The sequence below is a fragment of the Amphibalanus amphitrite genome, unplaced genomic scaffold (assembly GCF_019059575.1).
Source record: "Amphibalanus amphitrite isolate SeventyFive unplaced genomic scaffold, NRLGWU_Aamphi_draft 000359F_arrow, whole genome shotgun sequence".
Lineage (NCBI taxonomy): Eukaryota > Metazoa > Arthropoda > Thecostraca > Balanomorpha > Balanidae > Amphibalanus > Amphibalanus amphitrite.
Genome location: NW_024881853.1, coordinates 348,810 through 363,618, shown reverse-complemented (window position 1 = coordinate 363,618; position 14,809 = coordinate 348,810). Strand labels below are relative to the sequence as shown.

General features: G+C 43.3%; 1 protein-coding gene across 1 annotated transcript; it reads left to right on the top strand.

Moving 5' to 3' along the window:
- The first annotated feature begins 4,196 nt into the window (after window positions 1–4,196).
- On the top strand, window positions 4,197–6,099 carry LOC122389484. The gene is made up of 2 exons (XM_043381595.1): window positions 4,197–5,568; window positions 5,744–6,099. The coding sequence occupies exon 1, from the start codon at window positions 4,305–4,307 to the stop codon at window positions 5,412–5,414; it is 1,110 nt and encodes a 369-aa protein (XP_043237530.1). The 5' UTR covers window positions 4,197–4,304; the 3' UTR covers window positions 5,415–5,568; window positions 5,744–6,099.
- The last annotated feature ends 8,710 nt before the right edge of the window (window positions 6,100–14,809 follow it).

Sequence of the window (14,809 nt, the reverse complement as noted above, 5' to 3'; positions counted from 1 at the left end):
GGCGGCCTGGAACGCGGCGCCGGCCGGCTGAAGGGCGGCACGAGGAATGTCACGCGCCTGTCATGGGCCGCCCGCCGGCGTAAGGCCCAGCGCACTCACCTTTGAGTTGAACGGTGAGATGGACAATGATTTGCGCTCATTGTAATGTCTCACTTATGCCTGGTATGCTGGGTCACTGGCGGACCCAGAAAGATGAATTTGACCCCGCGATACCCATCGTCATAAGAGGCTACCAAATTTCGGATACGTATCGGATTTCATCTTGTTTTTGGCTCTAGTGTGCTTTTCTAGAGTGAACTTTTTTCTAGAGCTATTTTTAGGAATTATCTAGAACGAGCTCTTGCAATAAGTCTGTGAAGTTTCTTGAAAGATAATTTTTTTGTCAATTTCGAGCCATGCAGCAGAGGAAAATGGCCAGAATCCCTTCTCCCGGATCTGCTAGCCCACCCACCAGCCAACTCCGCCTTTTTGGCCCCACCAAGGTTATCTCGGAAAGTAAGAAAGCTAGAAAGACGCGGTAAAAAGCAATAGATATAGAGGATTCTTCATGGCTCCGAGTGGGAGATAAGGATATCTTTTCCAAGCGGGTTACTGAAAAACCGAGCGACGAAGGAGCAAGGTTTTTCTGTAACACACGAGGAAAAGATATCCTATCTTCCACGAGTGAGCCATGAGGAATCCTATATCTTTCTATGTTGAGGTTTATTCTTAATTAATTAAATATTATATTTAAATGTATTCATCTATGTAAAAAAAAGATTTAGAGTAGTTTGTTTTTATTTCATAAGTTTCGTACATAAACTTAAACAGCCATTAAAAATGCCGTTCGGTTATTGACCCATATCATCACTTGAACTCTTGATTTTTGGCTATGAACCCTCGAGACCTTATCTTTGCATCTCAGAGAGATGCAGAGATAACAAATTCTTATCTTTGCATCTCAGAAGAGTGCGAGATAGAAATATCCCTGCACTGTAGACCCAATGGCAAATAAATCTCAACTAGAAAGATAGTTCGCTATAAGATCTTTCGGAATCATAAATATCATTTTTGATCAGCTCATCGCTGAGGTCACTGGAGGTCATCAAATGTAACATTTTTACGAATTTTCGTTCCCGATTTTGAGAACGTGTCATAAATCGGCGCGCACAAGTCGGGAAATAATGGAGTTACGGCGTAGCAGAACAACTCATTCGATGACTCTTTCAAAGGTCTTTCTGATCAATGATTTCATATTTTACCTAAAACCAATGGTTCAGCCTCCAGAGGGAACAAGTCTCAAAATTTAAAGTTGTTTTTGAAAGTTTTTTTTTATAATAGCTCTTCAAGCTTGTATTATACCGATTTTACTGGGATCGCGTTTATCTCATCAAGATACGTCGAATGACCTGAAAAGGTCAACTTAAAAATTTGACCTCAGGTCAAGGTCACGGAAAAGGTCATGTTGCCTGTCATTTGCATTGTTGAACTGAACACAATCATGGTATTTACAGCGCTCTACCATGTTTCTATCTTAAGTTATTGTAAAAAAAAACTGTTGGAGGCGTTTCATGAACTTAAATGACCACAGGGACAAAAAGGGACCACAGGTGCAATTTTCCGGTTCAGTGTGTCATGTCCATTGTCCACCTATGTCCCGATGTTTGAGGATGTTTTTTTTTTTTTGCCAAAAGAAGAACATTTCAATTTTCTGCCATTGACTTATAATGAAGAGGTCACAACGTTGACGTGACTTAACCCTCGCCCTGGCAGGGCATTTTTCATAACACGGCCTGGCAGGGGGGGTCGATGCGACTCCCCCTCGCGATTGGCTCCTATGGCACCTAGAAACACCAAATTTGGTAGGTAGGTGGGCCCCCTGGAGTTCTCGCCCCTGTGCAAATTTGGTTGCTCTAGGTCAATATTTAGGGGGTTTTGGGGGGTATAAATGTAAAAATTTCGCTAAAAACAGGTCAAAAGTTTTTCGCTTCTAACTTTTGATCTAATTAAGATAAAGCAAAAAGAAAAGCACCAGTGAACTCAGCACGTCCAGGCGCGTCGAATGAGATACTTTTTAGCTTGCTTAAGTGTACTTAAAGTTTTTCTTAAATTTTAACCCTCGCCCGCACATGGGGGGGGGGGGGTGGTTGCCACCCCCCCCCAGGCAGTCTTTCTGCTCTGCACTCAACATTTTTAGAGCTAGAAGGCTTATTTTTCGTATAGCTGCTCGCCTATCCTTTCTTGATGTCCACTGAAAATTTCAAGTTTCTGTAATTTTTGGTTTCGGAGATATGACCTTGTTTTTCAGGTCATGTCATGACCCAAATGGCCAATTCTCAACATCTTGCGTTTGCCATGGGCCTTGTGAGCTTTTGACACCCTGATTTCGGCCTTTTTTGCCAGTCTTACCTCCCACCTATCATGGAACATGTTGTTCGACGATGTACAGGGGTCAAGGTCAAGGTCAAGGTCAACCTAGGTCATCTAAGATAATTACGTTTTAGGCAAGCTGAATTTACTTTTTGTGAATTTTTTGGACTGCATTTTTGGTAAAAGCTTCTCAGATCATGATTTCATGTGATATGGACCCAAAAACAATCGGTGCACACGTCAGTTTACACACAGACACACAGACATACAAACACATATAATTGACCTTGACCTAACTTGACCTGAAATGACCTCAGCAGCAAAATTCTGGTCGGATAGTGTGACAAAGAGGTTCTAGCTGGCTTGGCACCAGAAAACAGCATCGTCATCGGTATTTGATAAGCAGCGCACTTGATATCCAACGGTGACCCAAAACAGCAACATTTTTAGTTTCACCTGACCTGGAAGGTCAATGACTGACCTGAGAAGGTAAAACTGGGTATCATTGGATTCGTCTCTTCCCAAATAATCTTTTTGGTCTTTACTGCTAAGCTCTATCTCCAACAGGAACGAAATGGCGCGGGGGGGGGGGTGGCAACCACCCCGGGGCCCCATGTGCGTTTTAGGATGGGAAAATGGCATGTGCGGGCGAGGGTTAAGTAAACTTAAATTAATAAATTAAGTTCGAGTTAACCCTATTAGTGGCAGGCTCCTGGCTACCCCATATTAGTGGCAGGGGGGGGGGCTGTTTACGACCCCCCCTTGATATCTCGAGATCTAACGGGCCGATTTTCAAAATTCAAACGGCATTCGATTTGGCTCAACGAGATCTACATTTCTAAAAAAATAAAATTAAAAAATGTCAATAGGGGGGTAGAGGGGGGTAAAAAAGGGCAAATTGCAGATACATTTTAGACTGTTTATCACGGCCAGGTTTCTGAACCAATCTTAACGCAACTTTTGCCGATCGATAGAGAATGAACCAGGAATTCACATGGATTCTAAAAATATGCATTTTCAAAAATCATAGGCGGATACAGATCATTGAGATTGGGGGTACACAAAAAGTATAGTAAATAAGGTTTTTGTTGGTACTGTTTCTAAAAAGGGTGGCAATGGTCTTGTTATGTTACAATTTTCTTATGAGAGAACGACTAAAATTGTATTGGTCATGCATAGGCGGTGTCAGGGTACCTATGTTGGGAGGTAAAAAATAACCCCCCTTTTTGGACGCCTGGATCCGCCTATTATAGCAAAAACGTGTCAAAAGAGGATGCACAATAACTTTGTATATGTTATCACATGATACCTTTCATTTACTGTTCGTAAAACTGGTGCAGCATCGTGATCTTCGCCCAAATGACTCGCTTCACGAATAGGACCCCCCAATTCCCAGTGCCCTGGAGCCGCCCCTGGTAAAGTTATGAACTTGAAATTTTCAGGGAATGTGCCCAATTTAGTTTTAGGAAAAGTCAGAAAATTTCAGCATCGTAGCTTCAGCGGTTTCGGAGATATTCCCGAAAAACCTGAGGGGTGGATAAAAACAACCGAAAACACACAAACCAGGCAACCCGATGAGACCCATAGTATCAGCATGTGGGGACCCAGTTGACAAGCTCTCGTGGTTCCTAGAGAGAATAATCACCCAGCTTCTGATCCTAGTACCAGCCCACTTAACTAACACCTATGACTATTTGCAACACCTGAGCACTCGATTCCCTTCTGGCCTCCCACCCGGTGCCATCGCATTCACAGTAGACGTGAACAATCTCTACGGTAACATCCCCACAGCAGAAGCGATAGAGGCGACTATAGCTATGCTACGTACCCACTCGTCAAAGGTGTACGTATATGGTCTCACCATCCCTGATGTGAAAAAATTACTTGAGCACTGTCTGGAAAACAACTATGTACGCTTCGGTACAAAATATTACAAGCAAACCCAGGGGATAGCTATGGGAAGCCGTATAGCCCCTCCCCTGGCTATCCTCTTCATGAACGCAGTAGAAACACGCATACTAGCATCGGATAGACTACAACCTGCACTTTACCTTAGATACATCGACGATATTTTTGGTATTTGGACCCATGGCTCGCAAAACTTAGATGAATACATACAGTTCATTAATAGCTTCCATCCTTGTCTAAAATTCAGCTTCGAACGCACCGATCTCTCGTCACAAAGACAAATTCCCTTCCTTGATACACTAATCACTGTAGAACCCTCAGGAGCATACACCACAGAACTTTATGTTAAGCCATCAGCAGCCCCTATCATATTACATTTTGACTCCAGCCACCCTATGCAGACCAAAAGGAGCCTCATACACTCTCAGTCGCTTAGAGCTGTTCGTTTGGGGTCTGATAAAGCAGCACAGGACCGGGGTCTACAAAAAATAACGGACATATTCATTTCCAGCGGCTATCCGATTAAACTGATTCGTAACATACAAAACGCAATCAGATATAAAAACAAACAATCTCAAAAGAAAAAGTCTTCTCCCAATATTACCTACATATCTCTACCTTACATTGACGAAACCCTCACACGTAAAGTCAACGCAGCAGTGAAGTCCTCAGATTTGGATATTCGAGTTGCGTGGAAAAGCGGACCTACACTCTCAAATCAACTGACCTCGTCTGCACTGCAACCCCCTGATTGTCCCAGGGGGTGTCGTAAGACTTGCAGTACGTGTGAGGTTGGCCTCAAAGGTAGATGCCATACCAAAAACGTTGTGTATGAGATTAAATGTAAAATGTGTGGAGATACATACATTGGTAAAACTAAACGCATGGTGAGGACTAGATTTATGGAACACTTGGGAGACGCTAGGAACAAAAGGAAAGGTACTGACCTAGGTGATCATATACTGACAGCACACCCCACAGCACAACCGATGAACACTGACTTCGAAATTTCTATTCTTCATAGATGCAAGGACGAAGCGAACCTTTTAATAACTGAATCAATTGAGATAAGAAACAAAAAACCAGCACTTAACAAAAACACATCATCATGGCGCTTACTCCATCCAGTTCCCTACACATCATCATATGCACATTAGCGCTTGTTCCTTGGCTTGTTCTGTTGGTAGCGTTATATGACACCGATACCTACATAGTAGCAGTAGTTCCTTTCGTGTCTAACAGATGGCTCCAGTAGGCAGCGCCTGTAGATATGCTGTACCGCCGAACACTGATTATGATTGGGTATTATAGGTCATTGTTAGCTGTGATTTAGAATGATGTGTATGTATTAGTGTGCGCGTAGTACGAATTCTGAGATGGAATGATAGCGTAATTCGCGTAGTACGTATTGTGTTGTCGACTGTTAAATAGGTATACGTATTTATTAACAAAGACAAATAATAGCGCGCAGTACGCACTATTATAGGTCATTGTTAGCTGTGATTTAGAATGATGTGTATGTATTAGTGTGCGCGTAGTACGAATTCTGAGATGGAATGATAGCGTAATTCGCGTAGTACGTATTGTGTTGTCGACTGTTAAATAGGTATACGTATTTATTAACAAAGACAAATAATAGCGCGCAGTACGCACTTAGGGGTCGATCTTAAAATTATTATTCGTCTAAATCTCAAGATATCTGTTAATCCTTTCACGATATTTATTGCATGCGCATGATTTGTGTCTGAGCTTGGCCTGCATCTCTGTGTTCTATTTGTTGAATTTACCTATATGTATCCGAAGAAGCCCCGTGGGTGAAACGTAATACAACTATTCTATCAATTTTGATCCTAAATAATGAGCATCTGGCTAATCATCTTCATCATCATAAAAACAACCCCCCTGCCACTAATAGGGTTAACCAAATTGCATCATATCGCATATCATTCGATTCGGCTGATCACCAGGAACACAATGATACCATTTTTTAAGCTCTAGCGTCATTATGTGCCAAGTTATTGGCAAAAACGTCATTTGACCTCACTTGACCTCATTTGACCTGACCCATGGATAAGTGCACCAAACAAAGAAGCACCAAGTGACCTGCTGTTAAGTACCGTGGTTTCAAAGCACAAAAGTGATAGAACGAAGCGGATATCTCCAGTATTTTCCGAATTTAGTATTTTCCCATAGGCTTAACATTACGACGTAATGACCTCTAACTGACCTCAGGTCAGTGACCTCAAAAAAGCCGGACTCTATGTTATACAACTCGGTGAACGTAGCGCATCCTGAAAGTTTGAAGGAAATCAGTCGAAAACTGTGAGTTGGGCAGGTGCAAGAAGAAAAATGAAATTTGACCATGACCTTGTACCGGTTTTTCTGACCTGGTGACCTGACCCAAGGTCACCCGGACCTGAAATTTTCAGGTCATATGTAAAAAGGTTGCCCCATAGGCTGTGCCAAATTTGGCGGCGCTGCGCGCCGGCGTTTTTACGCTATCTTCGAAAAACCTTAGGGGGGGGGGGTCGCATCGACCCCCCCTGCCAGGGCGAGGGTTAAGGTTCGATATCAAAATCCGAGATATAAAAATCATTGGTACCGTAAACGGGGGTGACTTTGCCTTGCGGGGTGACTTTGCCATGCTTCTCGAAAAATGCTATAGGAAGATCTCCAATGATATTTACGAAGAATGTAATAATTTGTTATGCACAAATGAAAGATAATTGATAGGCCTTCCAATAAAACCAGCAATGAGAGATAAATTACCACTAAATACCTAACTGGGCTCCATTTATTTGAGTCATTGAAATGGTCAAATTTGAAGAGGTCCGAACTTTTTATTATCTAACCATGTTCTAGACTAACTGCGATGCTGAAACTTGGTATGGTTGATCATGACAAGGCTGTTAAGTTAGCATATCCAACAAAACTGGCATTTGTCACTTCATTTAGCTAACATTTTTGGTGGCGATTCTTCCAAGTGAATTGCAGGCCACATGGGGTGACTTTGCCACCATGTTATCAATGCAAAAATGAAATACTTATCCGATGCGATTCAAAATAAATTTTAAATGTAGCATCATTTTGATCTCCAAACTGGTTTTTAAAACGTAAAAGTTTATATGCTGAACATTAATACAGGAATGCACAGTGGGAGTATAGAAAGGCAAAAATTACCAAAATAAAAAAATGGATGAAGCTGGGCCCAACTTTTCAGCACAGCCATAATCATCTACAACTCCTGAGTTTGCCAGTAAGACTGGCTGACGAAATCTGTATCATTTTATAGATCAAAATACTGATAATAAGGGTGCCGGTAAGTTGCCGCAAGAACGGCCTCTTTCCGTTCCTCTCAATGCCGCTGGAAGAAGGCGGCAAGGTCCTAGAGTACCGATACAATCACATTTTTGCTTATTTTTCTATTCTAAACCATTTGTCAGTTTCTTTTTACTATCAAACGGCAATTAGATTCAACAAATACAATAAATTATAAAAGGTAATGTATATCTCCTTTTTTGTACCTACATCATTTAAGAGCAAAAAAACTCAAATTGCTTTATTTTTTCCTATCAGACAAATAAGGATGGTTGCCTTTCCCCATACAATGGAACAAATGTTCTTGAAAAATATTTGCTAGCGTTTAACCCGCGACCGCCGGGTCGGATCCGACCCCCCCCCCTCCGTTTTTCTTGAATAACTCATGAACCACTTTCGCTATCTACTTGAAACTTGGCATACCTTCTCCCCCATCAATTTGACGTCTCCTGTGCAATTTTTAAGAAAAAATTTCCAACAATTTTTGAGATATATCGATTTTAGTCATGTAACTACATGGCGTTTTTAGTCAAAAAGTGGTAAATGTTTAACCCTATTCCTGGCGGGCTCCGCCGGGACAAGAAACTGGCGGGGGGGGGCCGATTCGGCCCCCCTTCAGATCTCAAAAACTACACATCGCAGCGACAAACGCTAAACAGCATCGGATACGCACGGTCAAGATCTACAATTTTTACAAAGGTCATTTTCAGGTCAGGTCAAAGATGACGTCACAGGGGTCGAAAAAGTCAAAATGGCGGCGCTAGATATGGAGAGAGTTTTTCTCGAATAACTTTCGAATTAGTCAAGATAGGAACAAACTAAGGGCATCATCGTGATCCTCTCGTCAATCCGCATCGAATGATATATATGTTGACCTCGAAAGGTCAAGTTCAAAGGTTGACCTCAGGTCACGTGACCTCGAGGTCATCATGTACATCATTCGATGCGTCTTGACGAGCTGAACACAATGAGACCATCCACGCGTCTGTAGCTTGTTCCTGTACGGAGTTATTGGCTAAAAACCTTTGGTGACCTTTGATGACGTCACATGACCTCACAGCTGCCCAACAGCAAAACAGACCTCAAGGTAGTGAAGGTTGATCGTATATGAAGTCATGTATGGTATATGGGGCCATTCCGACCCGTTTTAGTGGTAAAAACAGGGAGTTGATTTTCCCACATTGACTTATAATGGGGAGGTCGCGAAACTGACCTGACCTTAGGTCACCGATATCAAAATTCCGAGATATACAAATTGCACATACTGGTACCCTAACTAAAGCCTGAAGAGAAGAAATTGATCGGTCAAAAACTCTAGCTCCGGCGTGATTGCAAACTTTTCTGAGGTAGGGTCACCAAACCGCCTCTGGTGACCTGACCTGAGGTCAGAGCAACTCAAAATTTTCAGACATGTTGCGTAGAAGCCTTTTAGGAAAAATCAGAAAATTTGAGCTTCCTAGCTCAACGCGTTTGGGAGAAATAACCAAAAAACCTCAGGGGGGGGGGGGGGCTCCTGAGGCCCCCCGCCAGGAATAGGGTTAATTAAAAAATCGCCAAAAATCAGGGTTTGAAGCAAATTGCAAATTAAGGACATTAAAAGATGCAGCTCAACGAGTTCTTTAAAATGGCTATCTCGGATTTTCCGTAAAATGCGTTTTTCACCCCTAAAAATTCAAAAAACTATATTTTTTGGAAACAGTTAATAAAATCCAAAATTTTGGAAATTTCCAAAAAACCAGAATATATGTTGTAGAGCTCTATTAGAACATTAGATGCCCCAAATTTCAACTTTCTATCTTGATTTTTGACCCCCAAATTGTAAAAAATAGCTCCAACATGCATAGGGCATGGTGACGTCATAAGCATTTTCGTGAATTAGAGGCACTTCTAAACATCGCATGTGAAAACAAATGGCACCACTAGATTCCTAGGACAAAGCTCGTCTAGAAAAGTGCATTTTTATGTCAAAAATAAAAAGTTGAAAAATTGACCTTTTTTCTTAGCCCTCGTTTAGTTATGTATAGTATAAACGATTTTTTATGCTTTCAATGCACACTTATCACCAGCACAGTGACTTGGGGTCACATATAACCATTACCATCGGATTCGGCGTGAAAAATAAGCCATAAAACATGTGTCGCACGCCCATGTAGCAGAAAGTGAAAACCGTGACCTTTCGTGACCTGACCTGACCTTGACCTATACCTAGTATGACCCCTATACGCACATGGTACCTTCACTAGGCCTTTGAGGTCATTTTTGGTGAGTTTCGAGCAGCAGCTATCGATTCCGCTGTCCGTAAGCCGATTCATGCAAAACCCCTGAATTTGACCTTTGACCTGACCTTGACCCGAAAGTTGACCTCAATCTTAAAATCTTAAGGGTGCTTTGAGAAGGTCTCGTAGAGACCTTTCGAACGCCGCCTCGCGGGGCTCGATACGACCATTGGTTCTCGAGATAACAGGGGGGGGGGTCGGATCCGACCCCCCCCCAGGCTGTGGTGGGTACGGAAATAGCCCAGGCGGTGCCGGGTTAAAAAAAACACTATTGGGCATAGTGGCAAAGTCTCCCCTTTTTCAGTTTAACTTTGCCACGACTCACTTTCTTAAGAAATTTATATTTTAACCCGCGCCCGGCTGGGGATCCTGGATTTCCACGCCCTGCTGGGGGGGGGGGGGTGTTTGAACACCCCCCCCTTCTAACTCGGCTCCTGGGCCACGTAGCGATACGCGGAAGGCGGCGTTCGAAAGAGCGTCAAAAATAATGAGGAAATCACTTCGGTCAATTTTTTGGTCAGGTCAAAGGTCAAGTCACCAGAGGTCATTGAAGGCAAAATTTCGCCGATTTCCAGGTCGAATGTCGTCAATTTCCAAGAAGCCAACGCATAACTCGGGAACCAATAGAGCTACAGCGCCGCGGAAAATCGCATTCGATAGCCCTATTAACGCCCTTTCTAACTAATCTTCTCAGATTTGACCTAACGTCAACGGTTTTGCCTGCAGGGGGCAAAAACTGCAAAAATAGCCGATTTTTTCGGTAACAGTTTTTCTGCAATAACTTTTGACCCAAGCCTTGTACGAGCTTACTGTTACCGGTATCGTGTTCCTCTCGTCAAGACGCATCGAATGAAATATAACTTGACCTTGAAAGGTCAACGTGAAAATTTGACCTCAGGTCAAGGTCATGACCTGACCGGAAAGGGTCATGTTGCATATCAGTCGATCCGTATCGTCGAGCTGAACACATCTAAGGCGTTTTCATCGCTCTAGCATGCCTCTATCAAAAGTTATTTGCGAAAAACGGTTAGATACCATTCGTGACCTAAGATGACCTCAGGGCATAAACAGGGGTCACGGACACCATTTTCATGTTCAGTGTGTCTAAACCGCTTGTAATTCAGTGTTTGGGAGTGTTTATAATGTCTTTTGTCCAAAAGAGGCGCATTTCAATTTTCTCCCATTGACTTATAATGGGGAGGTCGCAAAATTGACCTGACCTTAGGTCATCGATATCAAAATTCTGAGATATACATTTTGTACATGCTATTGCTCTTAGCAATCGCTGAAAGTTTCAAAGTGATCGGTCACTCGGTGTAGCTATGACAGCCATTGAAACTTTTTATGAGGTGAGGTCACTTCAAGTGACCTGGTGACCTGACCTTGAATGACCTTGGTCTGAAATTTTCACAACATGTGTAGAATTGATGTATGATAAGGTGTACCAAAAACGGCGGCGCTTCGCGCCGCCGTTTTTGAGATATTCGCGAAAAACCACAAGGGGGTGTTCAAACACCCCCTCCCCCAGCAGGGCGCGGGTTAATTAACCCTATTCCTGGCGGGCTCCGCCGGGACAAGAAACTGGCGGGGGGGCCGATTCGGCCCCCCCCCTTCAGATCTCAAAAACTACACATCGCAGCGACAAACGGTAAACGGCATCGGATACGCACGGTCAAGATCTACAATTTTTACTAAGGTCATTTTCAGGTCAGGTCAAAGATGACGTCATAGGGGTCGAAAAAGTCAAAATGGCGGCGCTGGATATGGAGAGTTTTTCTCGAATAACTTTCGAATTAGTCAAAGTCGAAGATAGGAACAAACTAAGGGCATCATCGTGATCCTCTCGTCAATCCGCATCGAATGATATATATGTTGACCTCGAAAGGTCAAGGTCAAAGGTTGACCTCAGGTCACGTGACCTCGAGGTCATCATGTATATCATTCGATGCGTCTTGACGAGGTGAACACAATGAGACCATCCACGCGTCTGTATCTTGTTCCTGTACGGAGTTATTGGCCAAAAACCTTTGGTGACCTTTGATGACGTCACATGACCTTACAGCTGCCCAACAGCAAAACAGACCTCAAGGTAGTGAAGGTTGATCGTATATGAAGTCATGTATGGTATATGGGGCCATTCCGACCCGTTTTAGTGGTAAAAACAGGGAGTTGATTTTTCCCGTAGGTATTGACTTAAAATGGGGAGGTCGCGAAATTGACCTGACCTTAGGTCACCGACATCAAAATTCCGAGATACGCAAATTGTAGCTACTAATGACCTAATAACATCCTGCGACTTTCAAAGGCCTCCGACATCTACTGTAGCTCTGGCACGGTGACAAAGTTGCAAAAAGACTTGCAGACTTGAGGTTGGGTCATTCAAAGTGACCTGGTGACCTGACCTTAAAAGTTAGGAGGCTCAAACTTGCACACCATGTGTAAAATTGATGAGAGAATAGTAGTACCAAATTTCGTGGCGCTACGCGTCGCGGTTTTCCCGCTATCCGCGAAAAACCTCAGGGGGGGGGATATCCGCCCCCCGTCGGTGCGCGTGTTATAGGTAGATGCGAAATAGGCGACAGCTGTGCCGATAGCACCAGACTTAGCAAGGTATTGACTCATTTCTGCGCACGTTTTTGGCTCGACCCGCCGGATCTGTCTCCAGTAGCGGCGGCGTTCCCAGCCGCGAGTCGTATGTCTCTGACTGCGCGCCGGCCGGACCCCAGCAGTCCCACGCTCGGAGCGCGGCCCGCGCGCCTGGGGAGCGCGGCGCCCACAAAGCGTCCGGCGTCCCCCGCGCGTCCCCCGACTGTGGCCACGTGCCGCGCGACATGCCGTCACAGGGGCCGGCCCTGCCCGGCCAGCGCTCCCACGGCCAGCCGACCAATCAGAGCTGGGCGCAGCGCCAGGCACCGCCCCCTCCGCGGCGCGCGCGCACACGCACCAGCTAATCGGATCGCATTGGCAGACGGGAGGGGGAGGATGGGGGGTGGGGGTGGGGGGGGGGCAGGGGTTCGCTGCCCCGGGGGAACACCAACAATTCTGGTCAAATGGTAACGACCGACGACTATCTGCCAAGGCAAATGAAGCCGGGAATTGAAACATCTATGTATATCAGTCGGGCAAACTGCAGGGAGGCAATCTAAAATAAGATTAATCTAATATCAGATTATGACGTCACGGAAATGGGCGGAGCGATGACCATATAAGGAGTGATAATCAATATTTAGATTATATTTCCAACATGTCCACATTCAAACCCTTCATATCGGTCGAAGAAATGCTCATATCGGTGAGATTTTTTGCTGAGGTACAGACGAAACTCGATTCTACAGATTGCGAAAGGACCGGCACATTTGAAATTGGACTTTGGGAGTTAGGAAATGAATAGTCAAGGTCACCGAGGAATGGGCAAGTGCATTCATCTGTTTTTACTCCTGTTTTATCGTACTCATTAAATGTTCAGAATATTTTTTCGGCATATCTGAGATAAGAAATATTCAATTATTCAATCCCACTATGAAAAGATGTTCCAAATACAACGCATTTATTGCAATTTTGCTACGGCGATTTACGGCCGCGATCTAGCGATGTCCGTGGCGCGGTGTATCCCCTCGGTAATAATTTTTCCCGACGGTGTTTTTCGATGGAATGGTCCTTAAATGGTACCAAAATAATGGTAACATCTTATTCACCCAACAAAATTAAATTTGTGAGGTAGAAGTGTGGCGTTGCCGCGCTATCAGCGTACAAAACCGGTGAGTGTGTTTGATACGAAAGTGACGCAGCTCGACCCTCAGTCATTTCAACCTAGTTTTTTTCGCGAAATATTGTAAGACATGACAATTTTTTGTTATTTTTGACAAATTTAGACATCATTAAACAAATCCTGAATCTTTGGTGCCATTTCATCAAATACCTTTGTCTGAGTGAGTAGAAATGAGTTGCTCGGACACCTACCTGAAAATGTAAACATTGTATTATGCTGTCATATTTCCAGATATAATCATGTATTTAGATTGTTAATATTTTTTTTGAAATGTCAGTCTATGTGAGTGGTTTGGGGTGCAGTTTTTACTTATAGTTTCAATGCTTTGAATTTTATATGGGTATTTTAACCCGAAACTCAACAGTATGTATGAATTATTCAAAATTGCATGCCCGGGGCCAAGGCAGTGCCCAAGAGGGCTGCAATATATGGCATTGCTGGGGAATCAAACAAGGTACCTAGGAACCTACCCTTCCAATAATTGTTAAGGGCCATAGGTCCCAAGGGAGACCAAAGCTGAGTTAGCTCTGTGATTACGGAAGTGCTGCTGGCAACGACCTGGGATGAAATCATTATTAGGCCAGGTGGTTGTACATTAAGTTGTTATTGCACATTCACGCTGCCTTATATACCTTAAAAAGGCTTTTGAGCTTAAAAACAAATATTTATTGCTAATTTCTGTTGTTTTATTCTCTAAAATAAGTTAAATATACTTACAGAAAGCCTGGTAATGTGCTGTATTTTTCTTTTCTGCGCTAGACTGACTATTTCCCTGCACACGACGTGGCACTCCAGCATCTCTTATTGTCGTATCATAATACTGGGGTTTATATCCCCTCAGATGCTAAACATTATAATCTTAATTTAGATTAGGCCAGCTGAATGTAATCTAATTTAAGATTATTCAGCTGATTGTGTAATCTAAATACAGATTAGTCAGCTGACGACATAATCTTATTATAGATTATTTCCCCATTGAGGCTGATTTTTTCATCTTAATTTAGATTATGTTCCCATCATAATTCAGGAACCCCAAAAATTTTCTAAGAGCTGTTTTGGTGTTTCAGAGGAAGTTTGTTATGTCAACTTTGCTTTGTGAAAGAGTGATGTGATTCTGTCACTCCTGGGCCACTACACAGCTGTTTCTGCAAAGGGCTGCTCAAATGCCCAAATATGGGCATAAAATAAT

Excerpts from the sequence above, each read along its gene's own strand:
- LOC122389484 (XM_043381595.1), top strand. The coding sequence starts at position 4,305 with ATGGGAAGCCGTATAGCCCCTCCCCTGGCTATCCTCTTCATGAACGCA.